A 16489-nucleotide genomic window follows, 5' to 3' on the forward strand; every position below is an offset into this window, starting at 1 on the left:
TAAAATTGAAGCAGATCAAAATATCAGGTGAACCACACCATGGGAAAACATTAGTTATTGAATGTCCACCATTAAAAACCTCCTAGGGCTCACTTTAATGGTTATTTGGCATCCAACATGTTTATTTGGTCATACAGACCCCTGGATGAAGGGAGAAATAGATATCAGCTTGATCCAACACTTTTGCGGGCCCCAAGAAGTTTTTAATGGTGGACGTTCAATCAACACTGTGTGGTCCAATTGAGATTTGGGTTAACCTCATTTTTGTGCTCATAGCATAAAATTATCTGGAAGAATAGATGGACGGAATGGATGAAAAAAATACATCATGATGGGTCCCACATAGCAGCGACCACTAGCCATTGGCTAGTGGCAGTGTCACTGGCCAATCCGTTTCCGACCGAATCGACGCTTCAGTCAACCCCCTCGTAATCAATCAAGTCAGTCAATCCAATCAATCGATCCCTAGCGTTGAGGAGTTCCCTCATTTCTGGCCCACTGAGTCAATTCACATGAGTCGCATCTGACTCGGACAAGTCGGCAATCCATTCCAACCGGACTAATATTTGAGGTATGGACCCTGCCGGGGAGGACCATTGCTGGACGATCTGAACACTGCCACGTGTACCATCATGAATGTGTTGGATCAAGGGCATATATCTATGCTTAAGTGTCCATCACGGTAACATAATTGGGGCCCTTTAACGATAATCATTGCATCCTTAGTTTTGAAGTCAAGATAGACCAGGGCTTAGCTTCGCGGGCAATGCAATCCACTGGGAAACTCTTAAAAACAATGACCCTGTTACAAATTAAAATTACCAAAATGCCATACCAGTGGGCTATTCTAAAGAGGTACTCAGCTAACCTCTGATTTGTGGACGCTTGTTTTGAGAAATAGGACCGTTGGATCTTTTCGTTTTTAACCGTCAATAGACGTACAGCAATCTTGTACCCGGATGATAAAATAAAAGCGTAATTTTTTACTTCGTGATACATCTGAGCTGGAACCGTAATTCAGACAGTTTTATTTGACTCACTGTATGCCACGTATGTAAATACTAAATGCCTGAGTATCACCTATCAAACTCTGCCAGAGTATCAAAGTCTTTTTTTTCCCTGCGCATATCCCAAGCATGTGCCCACTGCCCAGTTGGATTGCAAAATGGCCACATTGGCATGCCACTTGGCAAAAGATGAGGCGTCCGTCAGACAGTACGTTTCAAGTTTAGGCATCCGCAGCCTCCTAACATGATATGGCACAAATGATGGACGGGGTAGATGTCGCACGTGCCTAAAGGGGACTACACAAAGCTGATTAATCCAACGTAAAATAAAATTAAATAAAATAAAAGCCTCGAGTGGCATTTTAGTTATTATAATGAATCCAAGGCCTTCTTTATAAGATGGAATTGTGAGTTGTCATGGAAGTTAACACAGGATAATGAAAATTGAAGAACACGTGCCCTTTGCAGTTTACAAGCTGGCCCTCTTCTATTTATAGGAAGGCCAGGAAACACATGAGAGAGCATTATTTCTGGAAAATGCAAGGTTTGTATAGAGTGGTAGCGGTGGCGATGGTGATGTTTGTGGGGTGGGCCACAAGAGAGGCCCATGCGACAAAGCATGTGGTCGGGGGAAGCGACGGCTGGGATGTGACTGCTGATCTCGACACATGGACAGCTGGCCAGACATTCAGGGTTGGCGACGAACTTGGTAAGCTTCGCCTCATCCAATATGGACACGGATTGAGTGGTGACCCTAACACCACGTCACTGCAATGTATATGTTTTATCCACGCCGTCCATCTGTTTTTCTAGCTCATTTTAGGGCATGAGCCGAAAATTCAACCATATCCAAAGCTCAAGTAGACCACAACCACAGGAAACAGTGAGGATAATGATGTCCACCGTTGAAACCTTCCTAGGGTCTGTAATGATATTTATCATACAACCTATTGATGATAAGGTCATACAAACCTATTGATCCAATACGTCTGTGGCCCTGGTCGCTCATGGTGGGCCACACATGTTCATATAAAAAATTGGACGGTTATATGAATGTACCCAGGGCCGGGCCTTGGTGGGCTCCTATGGGTTGCGATGGGCCATAACTCCACCCAGGCCCGCTAACCATGCTCGTGCCATGCCTCCGTAGAAGATTCTGCGAAAAGCTAGACCGGGGGATCGACAGTTTTCTAATCGGGCTTGCATAGTCAGGCCCAGTAGAGCCCAAAACCCGATAAACAAGCCCAATAAGTTGGGAGCCCACCGAGATTTATGTACTTTATCCACTCCGTCCATCCATTTTACCAGATAATTTTAGGAATTGGGCCAAAAAAATGAAGCATATCCAAAGATAAAGTGGACCACACCACATGAAAACAGTCTGAATTGAACTTCAGCCATTGAAAAATTCTTGGAGACCACATAAGTTTTGGATCAAGCTGACATTTGTATTTGTCTTTCATCCATGTGATCTCATGAACAGGTTGGATGACAAATAAACATTTCCGTGGGGCCTATGAAGGTTTCGACAATGGAAATCATTATTCCCACTTGTTTCCTGTCATGGAGTCCACTTGAGCTTTGGATATATTTCAATTTTGTACTCAACCCTCAGAATGAGGTAGAAAAATGGATGGACCGCATGGATAAACCACATACAGTCACTGTGGGCACAACAACGCTTACTCAATACGCAATCCAATATTATTATTATTTAATATAATTAAATAATTTTTATGGACAGTTTTCAAGTATACACCCGGCCTGCACAGCGTGGTTGAACTAGCGAGCGAGAAAGACTACAACAAATGCAACATGAATAATGCATTGGACTCCTTGAACGGCGGTACCACTGTGGTGAAGTTGGACAAACCGGGGTACCGCTACTTCACATGTGGGACAGTGGGCCACTGTGATGAAGGGATGAAATTGAAGGTCAACACTCTCACAGGGAATGGAACTGCTTCGTCTTCACCTGCTTCTGCTTCCACTTCTTCAGCCACACTCGCCCATGATATTGCTTCATCTGTTATCATGGGAGTATCTGTTGGTTTTGGTTTGATTGGTTTGGTTTGAAGCCGTTTCGTCTGGCTATTGGCTTTTTGGAGATTATTGTAGTTGTGCTGAGATTGTATTGGGATTTTGAATGTTATTTATTTTTTAAAATTTTTGCATCATGTGTTTGTGTTCAAGTAGTATGAGGTTTCATGTGTTTGTTGGGTTTGGATCTACTCAGCTGGTTTTTGGGTCTGGGTGCCTAGGCCAGTGGGTTGTGTCCATAAGGTAGAGCTGGGTCTATTTCTTTGTGAAGACCCAATGAACTTTTCCCAACTTATTTAACTCATTAATCAAACTGCTAGCACCATGATTTTAAGACTCATGACTGACTCGGACCAACTCGGCTAGTCTAAGTCGAATCCCGACTTACCCAAGTCAGAGATGTCCCAGGGGAGCATTTCAAATACCTAAGGATCTTTGTGAGTTATAACTACTGCCACGTGTAGTGTCTTTGGACTTTGCATGAACTAACTCACCACACTAATTTAAATGGCATATCAGACCTGATGATGGTCAAATAGATGAGTTCCACAATAAATCTCCTATGCATACCAGAATCTTCTAAAAATTTTCTTTCTTGACCTTCTTGTTTGAGATAAGGGCCGATTGGGGTGTCAAACCAGATTGAGTCCAACCTTGACCGAGAGTAAACATGGTCTTCAATCCATGGTTAGTATTGCGTCTCTTAGTGGCTACGTTTATCTTTCTCAATCAAGTGTCGCGTCAAGCCCCTTTTCATGGAAGCCCATGGTAAGCGGTTTAAAAGCTCTTTTCCTACATGATGAAATGGTTTCTCATATAAATAAAGCACCAACAAATAGAGAAAACGTATCACATCAAAAGCTCTTTAAGTACATCAACAACATGGTTTGCAAGCTAGGATCCTGTTTTGGACTCAATAGTCGTCTTCTTCTTCTTCTTACACTACCAGATTGGCAGTCCCAATAAAACTAGAAAGAGTTACGTTGAAAACCATAATATGTTTGATTTTTTCCAACCCAACAACCTCAATAACAGCCCATTAAGGTGTGGAGGTTATACGCATGGAAGACAATGAGTGAAAATTACTGTCCAATATGTGGGTTTGTATTTACGTAATTTTTTATTAAAAATATATATTAATTTAATTCTTTAGCTAATTAATGGATGACTAAATGAAAACAATCAAGAATTCAAATTCATTGAATTAATATTAATTAAAGATTAGAAACACTAAACTAACTCCAAAAAAATAACCTGATGCAATGGCCATGACTGAAACAATTTGACTGAGTTAATATAGGCCGTGCATGCAATTTTAACATGCCCAGCTTTTAAGATTCCCATTCTGCCAAAGCATAGAGTAGCTCATTTGTACAAGCTTTTACCTATCTTCCATGGTCCCCACAGCTTGCAGACCACTACTTCCCTCTCTACACATGTTGCGCGTTCCATATGAACCAGTGTCCTGTAAAAGGGCTGGTTTAGAATTCAGTACTCGAACCCTTGACCAGGTGTTCAAACTCCTAAGATTCTACCACCGGAGCAAGAGTAAGGACCCAAGAGGGGGTAATTCTTCCACCAACTTAATAGGCAGAATGCATATGCATCTGAAATGCGTGAATGTTTCCTTGACAACAAACATCTGCTCCTCTTTTGTACGCTCAAAGGGAAGAATGTTTCTCCTAGGCTTTAATAATGCTCTTTCATGGTGCGTTGTCTATAAAAGAAGAACACATTTAGAGTGGTAATGATCTTTTAAAGATTTATTCTTTTTGTAATATATTATAAGAGCAAGAGAGTGGTAATCTTTGTACTTTTGATTTTTGTTATTTTAGTAAAGAAATAAGTGTTGGCAAACCACTCACTCTTTTTGTGTGCTAATAAATAGAATTATTATTATAAAATATTTAATGGATTATAATCACTTCCAACACAAGTAAATTTTCAAAACGTAGCATGCAAAATACATAAATATTTTTTTTTACATGGAAAGCCTTCCAATGTAAAGGCAATAACCACGGGAGTTAATCTAACATAAATCCATCGTAATATAAATCATAGAAGTACAATCATCAAGAGAATATATATATATATACACACACACATACTATCCAAATACATCACTCATAAGTGAATTTCAAACAACAATGTAAGAAAATATTCTCTCACTGATTATGAATTGTACAAACCCCTGATGCAACTCTTGGATGCAAAGATTTCAATGGTAAGAGCCTCTTGATATTCTTCTTCTATAAAACTCATTTTCTCTTCTTTTTTCTTAAAGACATAAAACTCCAAAATGTTGCTAGAACATTTTTTAGGCACAAAAAGCCATTTTTCTCTCTTCTACTTTACTCAGCTAAAAGTCCAAAAGACCCTCACGAGGGCCATGTGGACGAAAAAGATTATGTAAGGCTGCACATATGGGTCCCACCTCCACATGAGGAGGAATCCCCAACAATAAAACTCCTGTCTCTATTACATGAACGTGGGGCTGATTTATGCAACTTGTTTATAGTTTTTCTTCTAGCTTTTATATTTTGCTGTAACAGTCAAATATTTGCAAGTATCTCTCCGCAACAAAGGGTGAGATCATTTTAAAACAAATTATAAAAAAACAAGTAGATCCAAAATTAAAAAAGGCCATGTTTGGCACTTGCTATTTAAAATCTTCTTGAGCCCTACTAAATTCATTGACTGCACTAATATCTTTTCCATTGACTCCATTGGAAGTAGTCTCATGAATTACTTGGATGACAAATAAATACCACAATAAACTTATAGTGATTTGAATAGTAAATATTATTTTTATCATATGACACATTTAATTTATTAATATATTATTTTTTTGTTACATTCGTATAAGCTGGTACAACAGATGTATGAAGTAATTATCGCATAGCCTTGAATGCCAAACAATGCCACTTGTTGCAAAGGATCATTAATATGTTTGCCGGATGATTCGCAACTGCAAGGTGGAGGATAAGAGTGTTATTTTGCGGAAGAATTGAACTCTTTCAAAAATTAATATATTAAATCATATAAATACGAATAAAGTTGGACAAGGCTGGGCTAAAATCACTTGGGCGAAGCCCACCTGAGCTGTGAATGCCGGGTCAAAGCATGTGCGGACGGCCCAACAAACAGATCGAAGCGCCTCCCGGCCCATAGCCATCCCAATGCAGATTGCAGAACACATCCAGACAGCACATGCTAATCTGGGCCACACATCATGAAGATTGCACCAAATCAGCCCCTGGGAATCATTAGGCAGGAAACATGCTCAGGAGGAATATAGACCACAGACCATAATCTTCCAACCGCCCATTTTTCTTCATAAAATTATAGACCACACAGTCAGATCAGAACTGAAAATGTTGATCCAGGCACCTGATGAATGGTCTGGATGTCTCACACGGATGGAAAATCTGCGGGCGTGCCGCGATGCATCCAAGCCATTTCACGCGAGAGAGTACACGTACCAGTCCCGTCCGACCGTTTTCTACTCCCCCGCGTCTCTGATTCGCCCTCTCCAGTCTTCGGACTCTACTTCAAACTGCCAAAACCCTCTGGAAACCCGACATTTTTGTCAAATGCCAAAACCCTAATTCTCGCAAATCGCAATCTGAGAGAATGACAGGAAGCAGCAGCAGAAGAGCTGCCCGCACCAGACCCAAACCCTCGTCCGTCGATTCGGCCTCTCCCGATCCCGATTCTCTGTACAAACAGAAGCCGATTGCAAGGACTCGGAAGGAGAGGACAGGCACAGATCATAGTTCGATTCGAATGATGGAAGTCGATCTCAAGGCCTTGCTAGGGTTTGGAATCATTGCATTCGCGATTGTCGTTCTTGTGATTTATCGGCATGCCAGCTATACTGAAGGAGGAGGACGAGATTCTCAGAGGTCTAGGGTTGTTACGCCGCTTCCCGCCCCAAAGATGATGGATCTTCCCCAGGTGATGTGATTTCCGCAGCTGATAACTTGATTTTTTTAATATTTATTTCGTTTTGAGTGTGAGTTTCTGAGGGTTTTAATTTGGCGCTCGACATCGGGCAACTGTATCGGTGGGGCCCATCTCCTGCTGATCCGGACTGTTCATCCTGTTGTCCTCTTGTAGATAGGCTGCGCCCTGAAACATTTTTCTCCATGGGATCGTGTTGGCTGTCTGATTGGCGGTCCAGAAATGGAGGTTTTAGTCAACTGTCCATGTTTGATGGGTAAAAAGAAACCATAACTATATTTATAAAAAGCAGAAAGAATAAAAGCAGTGATCATTTGAATGCTTTTGTTTGGCCAGAATTTTCCATCGACTGGTCCACCTTTCAGTGATCCAGACTGTTCATCTAGCTACATCTTCTCTATTTGGGAGATGGACCAAAAATATATTATACTGGTGAATTCCCCGCCATCCCACAAGTTGACTTCTTCACGTTGGATATGCACCGTTGGCAATAATTTCCTTTCAACTATCCATTTACACCATAACAATCACACGGGTGGGATTGTCCTATTGTTTTTCCCCCATCAATGAATATCCTATGATTGGACTGAATTACTAAAAGGTGGCCTCAGGTGCTGACCTGAACAAAAAATGCTGCCAGGTCAGGCCAAGCATCATATGTTTACTCCTTTTCTCTTTTTTCATTTTTGGTGGGAAAATCGCAGTTTCAAGGGGAGCATAAGGAGAGCTTGTACTGGGGAACTTACCGCCCACTGGTTTACCTTGGAATTCGTGCGAGGTAACTTACATTGTGGTAGAATTTTGGAATTTACTCACATCTGCACAAACTCTCTCTCTCTCTCTCTCTCTCTCTCTCTCTCTCTCTCTCTCTCTCTCCAAAGTTGTTGTCGTAGGACCATCCATTTATTGTTTCTAAATAATAATACATTCTTTATTTATTTTTAAAAATGTTATCATCATAGCCTTTTCCCAACTATTTGGTGCTGGCTACACGAATCCTTGTACGCCATTCTGTTCTATGAAGAACCATAACTCCAGTTAGACCATAAGTCATCAAGTCTTTTCTCATTACTTCCACCCACGTCCTTTTGGGCCTTCTCCATGCCCTTTTAGAGCCTTTAACTTGTACCAACTTGCCTTGCCTTTCCAAAAGAAAAAAAGAAAAAAAGAGCACCAACTCACTCCTTCCAATCGATGCAGTTCTTGTGTCTCCATTGCACATGACTAAATCACCTAAGTTTATTTCCCCTCATCTTATTACCCATTGATGCTACTCCTAAATTCCCTCTAATGCATTTATTTCTAGTTCTATCGTTCCTTGTCTTGCTAGTTGCCACTCATCTATCTTAACATCCTCATTTTAGCTACACTTCTCCTTTGAACATGTTGTTCCTTAATTGCCCAACATTCTATCCCATAAAGCACGGCCGTTCTTTTAGTAATCCTATAAATTTCCCTTTCAGCTTTAGTGGTTCATGATGATCCAATGAAACTCTAGAGGCACATTTCCATTTCTTCCACCCTGCTTGGATTCTATGTCAACATCCTTCTCAATCTTCCACTCTTATGAATTATCACCCATGATATCGAAACTGGTCATTTTGGGGAACTTCTTGGTCAGTAATATTAACTATTTCCTCGTTCCCACTGTTATTGTTACTAAAATTGCACTCCGTATACTATGTTTTAGTCTAACACTCTGACTAATTTTAAATCCTTTAGATTCTAAAGCATTCCTACATAAATCTAGCTTTTTGTTTATGCCCTTCCTTGTCTTGTCAATCAAAACTATGTCATCTGCAAACAAAATACACCAATGGATTTTTTCTTGCAAATGCCTTATTAACTTGTCCATAACCAATGGAAAGGTACGGGCTCAATGTGGACCCCGGGTGCAAGCCTACAGTAATTAGGAACTCACTTTTCTCTCCACTAGTGGTCCTTACATTTTTTATTGCTCTGTCATACATATCCTTAATCATGTCAATATACCTTCCTGAAAGTCCTTTCTTTCTCATCACCCACTAGATTAACTCTCTAGGAATAGTATTGTAAGCTTTCTCTAAGTCAATAAAGACTGGAGATCCTTCCCCATCTCCATATATTTCTCCATCAATTGTCGAAGTAGGAAAATAGCTTCAGTGCTAGACCTCCCTGGTATGAAACTAAACTGATGTCCTAATACATTTGTCTCATGCCTTAGTCTTTGTTCAATCACTCTTTCTCAAACTTTCATAATATGGTTCATAAGTTTTAATCCCATGATTGTTAGTGCAGCTCTTTATGTCTCTTTTTTACTTATAAAAAGGTACTACGGTAGTCCTCAATTTGTCTAGCATTTTCTTCAATCTTACAATCCTATTGAACAACCTTGTCAACCAAAATAACCCAATATCTCCCATGCTCTTCCAAACCTCCATTAATATACCATCTTTCAAAAATAAAAATTAAAAAAAAAAAAAAAAAACCTCTATTAATATACCATTTGGTCCAAGGACCTTTTTTCGTTTTCATCTTTCTCAAAGCTTCTTTCACATAAGATAGTCTAATCCTATGAAAGTATCTATCGACTCTGACATCATTTGAGTTTATGGTTCTTTCTATCCCTATGCTATTGTCATTTACAAATTCTAAAAATAGCTTCACCACCTTTCGTTGATCTCATTGTCCTTAATTAGTATCCTCTGCTCATCTCTCTTAATGCATCTAACATGATCTAGGTCCCTACTCTTCCTCTCTCTCATTTTTGCAAGTTTAATTATTTTGAAAACATGTGCTCAATAATCTCTGTCAGTGGAGCTCTGCTAATGACACTCGCTATATTTGGATTCCATATCCTGTTTGAGGCCTTGGCCATTCATCAGGTGGGCTGTAATTTGTTGTGTGAAAATCAGGTTGGTGAGTTCATCAAGTTCACCACACGTGTGTGCTGAATGCTGAGAGCTGATTAGTTTTTTCTAACCACCCTTTTTTTCCCCACATCTGGCTCAACTAACAATTGGATTGATATGAGTTTTTGGCCACAGCACGTATATGGTGGGGCCCACCTTAGCAGTCCGATATCATGATCATGTGGATGAATGCAAGGGGCCTTCACATTTGCCCATGCAGGGCCAACAAAACAGCTGATATATCGTGCATGGCCCTGATTTATGGTTCCTATTGTGAGGCTGGAGCAGTTTTTCTTGCTCTAGCACATCTCCCTGCAACATTCTTCTTGCTATGTATTTTTTAATATGTTGCCATTTCTCCTTAAAGCTCTCTAATTGGCCAATTTTTATGCTGTGTTTTGAAAGAAATTGTGTAAACACCCATTTTGATTGAATGAGAACTGAGGAATGCAAACAGCTTGCATCGACAAGACGTTTGTACGTGTTTGAGAAGCAGCGGATGCAAAGGCAAAGTATTTGCATTTGCTTTTCCCTCATTAACAAGGGTGTACTACTTTTTTTCAAAAAGTTTAATGGAGGGAAAAGACTGCGTCTGATGTGATGTTTTATGTGGCAATTTTGGAGAGAAAAAAGGTTTCCCTTACTGTGCTTGCAATCCAGACAGTTGAAAATCATTTTCCGGTACTTTTCTTTAGCAAAACAAACAGGGGCAAAGCATTTGCCTCCCTACATGCGGATGTCAGTGTATTTTGCATTTATGTCACATTTTTTGCTTTCCCTTGTATTTTCCTAGTTTACCTCATTCCAAACAGGCCCTTATTAGCAACTATAACTTTCAGGACTCCACAGTCCCTAATTGCAGGATTGATGTGGATTGGTATAAAGAATGGACAGTACTTTATGCGGCATGTCTGCCAAGATTCTGACGAGCTTAGCACATATGGATGGACACACCATAATGGGCGGGATTATGGACATCAAGTTCTGGTTGACCAAGACTTAACCTTGACTACTAGTTTCTTGAAAGCCAAGATGAATGGAAGTGGTTATGGGGGAGATTGGGCAGTACGAGTTGATGCACAAAATGAGAAGTAAATCCCTAACCTATTGTTGTATTGTTACCTTTTTACTAATTGGTGTAATAACATAGACATCAGGGTTTTTTTTTTTTAAAAAAAAAATTTTAAATTTTAAATAATTATAAAAATTACCACACACATCAGCCTTTCAGTTTTTTATTGACTGTCCTTGGAATATATGTTGAGATTTGAGAATTAATTTGAATTGTGGAAACCTCTGTTCAATCTCAAGAAATGGCTACTTTTGTCCAAGTCTTTCAATGTTTTAGTTAGGCCCAGTTTGGGAAGAGCGTAAATGCATATTATGCCCATTTAAATGATGCTTACCTGCATTTTTAAATAGGTTTTTGTTTGGGAAGTGCAGAGATTTAATTCTACATTGATTGGAATGAAGAAAGTCCAAAGAAAGTGGCCGTTGAGCTCAAAATCAATGTAGAAAGTGGCTGTTGAGCACAATGATTCCTCCTATGGCCATTCCACTCCATGTATTTTTTTATTGAACTGTGATTAATTTATTAAAAAAGGCCGCAGCCAAAAATTACAGGAAACAGAATCTAAACCGAAAATTACAACTTGACTCAATTATCTCGGAACTGCTCGATAATCTTTGATGCGTACACCTACTCCTTAATAAGAGATTTCACCTTTTGAAAGATCACTGAAACATTCCTTTGCTGATTTTCCGCTCCATGTGAATACATACCACACAATTCCAAAATGCCCTCTATGGTGTATCAGAAATCGTGATAATTTTTGTAGTTCTTTTAGTTGCATATGTCTGAATATTTTAGCTTCATACTCCTGATTTTTTAAGCTTCATATAAGAATGAAACATGACATCCGGATGTAAGTTTGGCTTTAATCCTTTTGTGATTTGGTATAACCAAATCTTGTATTACCACTAGCATATTATCAATGCTCTATTCTTAGATGGATGTCTCATTACAATGAATTGCACTGGGATAGCAAGTACTGGGGATGAAGTACAATATTGGTGCTTATGTCATATCGAAGTTGTAGATTGGCGTGTTTCTGCTGTTTACAGGATGCATTCGGAGTGTTCATATCTCATATTAGTATTGACTTGTGTATTTGGACTGGATTACCTTGTCTTTTTTAATCACTTATGGTTGACATGGTCCACTCACAGGTCTGGATTGGATGATGAAACATGGAGAGCTGCCCATCTTTTCTTCTATTTGGCTGATGAGGAAGGAAATGCTTTAAGGATAGGTAGTGAGGGTTCGGTTATTCATGGAGACACTCTGTTGGCATTTGGGTCACGTGAGGATGTTGGTGGTTGGGAACTCCACTTAGATTCATCGGTATGCTTTTTAAAATCAACTTGACACAGAAAGACTCCACAAGATTGTGTTTTTGTTAATTGGTTGTTTAGAACATTGCTTTATGGTAACATTGATTTATGTTCACAGGTCGTGACATGATGATGAATGACTGATTCTTTCGTCTGTTTGCAGTTTCCTATGTTTATAATTCTAAACTCTTTAATTCCAAAACAATCTCTTATGAACTTATTATAAAACTAGAACTTCCGAAAACTCATCTCACCCCAAAATAGACTTTAAATTGATGCAAACCTTAAACTACAAAAACTATCTTAGACAAGCTTTCAATGCACAAGTCATGTATCTTAGCCTCAGGGTGAATGTTAGGGAAATCAATGTGGATCATCATTGCACAGTTTATATCATATGTTTGCAGAGGGGAGAATTATAAGGTTCTGATGCATGATGCATCAGAATGGGAATAGTGTCCTGATGCATCCATTTTGCACAAATGGGGCCCATGGTTGGTTATCCAGATCATTGATAAGATTTTCCCCACCTTGGATGGATAATGGATTGCGAATTTTCCTGTCGAATGATTCTAACCATCCAATATGACGGTTGGTTTGGATCATTGCTGTGGTTTTCCCCTGAGCATTAATTTTTAGGATGCCTATCAAATGGTTAGAGTTATATAACCTGTGAAGTTGTTAGCATCCTCCATTTAGGGCTCCTGTTGTTCACTCCCTAAGTGTAGGGTTGTGATGTAGTAATAAACTCGGTAAGACCGAGGTCGAATCCACAGGGATTGAAACTTGTACGTTATTTGAAACCAAGTAGAACTAGAACTAGACTAAGATGTGATCTAAACCAAATAGAGATTAAGGAATAATTGTGGAATAATTATCTAAAACTTTAAGGAATTCAGAGGAAGAAACTAGGGATTCAGAGGATCCACTTGTAGAGATCAGGGAGAAATTATGCCTGCTTCAGAAATCATGGAATTTAACTAGACTTCCTTTGATATAGTTTTCAAGAGGTGAAAGGTATATGAATTAGAATGGATTCCATCATCTAACCATGCCCAGGAGACAAAGCAAACAATAGGATTAAACTAATTACCAACCAATCAACAATGTATGAAGATCAGGAAGGGTACTGTCATCCTACCATGCCCATGAAACAATGATAGACAACAGGGCTTCCTGACTTCATAAACATAAAAAGGGGAAAAGAAATACTCAAAGCTATTACAAACCCATTGTAATTTCAGTCACAACAGACCATAAAAGACTAAGAAAAATATTCCTTCAATAATCAACTATATCAAATTCAGTTTTAAAGGCACACAGTAAAATCTCCCATCTCGCTACAGGCTTCACCTCTTAGCCCTAGCTAAGAGGTTCAGCCGAGAATGGACATGCTTAGGCTGAATCCAACATAAACAAGAGAAGAAGAAGAAAAGAAAAAGAGGAAACCCAGCCTGCCAATGTTGCTCATGTGCAGCTCTCCATACGTCAGACCAAGCTCCAACTCTCCTCCTTCCAATGCCTCTTTTCCTGCTCCATGACCAGCCCTAAAGCTTCCTGTCTTGCTCCTCACAGCCGCCCAGATTCTTGCTCCCGTTCCAACCTCTCGCTTCAGCCACGTCCAGCAGAAAAACCACCCCTGTCTTCCCATTTTTTCCCCAGCCATCCCAGCCTTTTGCTCCCTGGTTCCCTTCTATATATGCATTCGGCGCATGCTGTGGCTCCTGGAGTCTGTGCGGAAAACTCCTGGAAGGTTTCTTACGCAGCCAGCGATGCAACAGCGTGCACAGCAAAAAATCAAAACGCAAAAGGAGTCGCGTTTGGCCTCAGTTTGGGAGGCTCGCCGTCCAGTAACCTCAAAACCGACTTCATGGCTAGGGTCATTCCTGGCTTGGTCATCATCTGGACAGTTTAGATCACCAATCCGATCACAGGCAGTGGCCTACAATCGGCCGAAAATTTCAGATTTCCCGGACGCGAAAACAGGGTGCGTAATGTACTTACGCTGTACTGATGGTGGGGCCCACTTCACTGTTTTTTTAGAAAATCCAAGCCGTCCAATGGATTCAGGACGAAAAACCGTTCGGAAAAAGCGAGATTGTATTGATTTCGGTGTGGTCCCACAAGAGTTTTCTCACTGCCGTCCATCTTCCGTTTTGACGGTTAAAATCTGATATATGCCATCTCCTAAAATTCTGTCACCTAGGCGTTGGCAATACAGCCTTTGAAATCTAAATGGACGGCATGGATCTTCTAATCACATGATGAGTGGGGCCCACTAAGCAAACCGACAGTCGGGCAGCGTTACGCTGTTGCGTAAGAAGAATTTGAGTTTGAGTCGGTCAGCGCCTGCTGACCGACTTTGAGTGCACGGGTGCACGGCTGGTGCACGTGATGTTATGCACATTCATCACAGGCGGGGCCCCACAGAGATGTTAATGAGAAATCCGCTCCGTCCATCAGCTTTTTCACCTCATATAATGGGTTGAGAAAAACTTGAAGCATATCCAGATCTCAAGTGGGCCCAGAATCAGAGATTTATGGGCTGATCTGTTGGGACACTTCACAGGGATCGAATAGATGAAATTCGACGTGTACGGTTAATTTATGGTCCTCGAGGCCACGTATGGAGTTTCGAATCGATCGGATGGTGGGAACCCTATGATTTTGCATTCGGACACTTTTCGGGCCACTTGAGCTTCAATTTCTCGATTTTTTTGGATCCCTGGCGTGCAAATCTGTCGATCTTGGTCTCCTAGGATCCGTCACTTGCCTTGGTGACATCAGACCGTTGAATCCATGCTTTTAGCATCCCGATCCAGTCTCAGCTCGCAATTCCACCTTGCAACACAAACATGATTAAAATGGGTTATTCAATGGTACCGTGTTCATAAATTCAGGCAATAACTGGGTCTGATATGTAATATTTGACCCTCAACACAACCCCCAACCAGCATTTTGCTAGTCCCGAGCAAAGTATGCGAAAAATAAGTTGAGAATTGCAGAACAATTTCTATAAAATCAGATGATTTTTGAAAAACAATCCAGATCCTAGAATTCTATGATTCATGAATGTCGGGCATTACTATCTCCTGAACTCGAGCACACGATAATTTCATAATCGAGTTCAAAGTATTAATCTATTAATCAGAACAATTCTAAACATCAAGTTCCATGGGTGTATAGTATAATCTCGGCTTATTAACATGAAACTTACTTCTCAATTTCGGGATATCATTGGTAACCAATAAGATAATTCATGATAACTAAAAACTTTCCTCGCAAATCATCTTTTCATTCCTCCAGGTTTTGATTTTTCCATTAAAAGTAACGCCAAGAAGGGGAATCAAATCCTCACCTATAGGGAGCAAACCTATGGTGAAGACCGGTCGCCAAAAAGTTTATGAATATCAACCTTGGGTAATCAAACCTTCACCTGTAGGGAGCAAACCTATGGTGAAAACCATTCGCCCAATCTTTTCAATTTCTCAAGTTGGTTCCTTTCAAGCTTAGTGATCACCAAATTAATCCTTCAATATCGAATGAAACCTTAATGTGTAAGCGAGATGTGACATGTAAAATTATGATTCACTCAATGTTTAAAACTTCTAATCATGGATTAATAGTTCTAACTTAACTGTGAAATCTAACAAATAGTTGAATCCAAGAGTCATAAATTACCAACATCACTTATCTTGTAATTCTAAATCCAAGATGGCCATCAAAATCGCTTCGAATTCATACGAAATTCTAGAAAATTTTAAAAATTTTCACAATTTCTGCTCAAGACTAAGAAAATACAGATTAGGAGACCTAATCTCCCACCCCCAACCTAAAATCTACATTGTCCTCAATGTAAAAGAAATAAGCATGCGATGCACATGGGACAAAATAAGTAAATGAGAAGTGATGGGAAGATAATACCTGAAAGAATCAAGAGGCTTTCCATACCTGTCTACATAAAAGGGGGTCAGTACAAGAGAGAAACCAACAAAAGTAAAGACAAAATCCTACTAATACCACTTTCGCAGGTGCTCTCGATTGCATTTAGCATATGCAACAAGCCTTTAAACCCCTAGGTTGCCCCTAGTGGACGAGTTGTAGTCTCGTGAGGGTTTGCAGTAATGTTACCCACAAACATTGAACTAACTAACTAGGAAAATGAAATGAAATGAAAGGATGGGTCCAGGAGCG

General features: G+C 40.0%; 2 protein-coding genes across 2 annotated transcripts in view; both read left to right on the forward strand.

Moving 5' to 3' along the window:
- The first annotated feature begins 1520 nt into the window (after positions 1–1520).
- On the forward strand, positions 1521–3182 carry LOC131246859 (uclacyanin 1). The gene is made up of 2 exons (XM_058247307.1): positions 1521–1716; positions 2752–3182. The coding sequence occupies exons 1-2, from the start codon at positions 1521–1523 to the stop codon at positions 3081–3083; spliced, it is 528 nt and encodes a 175-aa protein (XP_058103290.1). The 3' UTR covers positions 3084–3182.
- A 3383-nt stretch (positions 3183–6565) lies between these two features.
- The window catches only part of LOC131246860 (mannosyl-oligosaccharide glucosidase GCS1), a 40267-nt gene continuing 30343 nt past the window's right edge, over positions 6566–16489 (forward strand). The window contains exons 1-4 of the mRNA XM_058247308.1: positions 6566–7004; positions 7715–7788; positions 10741–10992; positions 12131–12305. Coding sequence (XP_058103291.1) covers positions 6681–7004; positions 7715–7788; positions 10741–10992; positions 12131–12305 — 825 coding nt within the window. The 5' untranslated portion in view covers positions 6566–6680. The remainder of the gene's footprint in view (positions 7005–7714; positions 7789–10740; positions 10993–12130; positions 12306–16489) is intronic.

This window comes from Magnolia sinica, chromosome 5 (assembly GCF_029962835.1).
Source record: "Magnolia sinica isolate HGM2019 chromosome 5, MsV1, whole genome shotgun sequence".
NCBI classification, from domain to species: Eukaryota; Viridiplantae; Streptophyta; class Magnoliopsida; order Magnoliales; family Magnoliaceae; genus Magnolia; species Magnolia sinica.

Coding starts and splice junctions, on each gene's coding strand:
- LOC131246859 (XM_058247307.1), top strand. CDS start 1,521: ATGAGAGAGCATTATTTCTGGAAAATGCAAGGTTTGTATAGAGTGGTA. Junction 1,717..2,751: donor CAGGGTTGGCGACGAACTTG/GTAAGCTTCGCC, acceptor TTTTATGGACAG/TTTTCAAGTATACACCCGGC.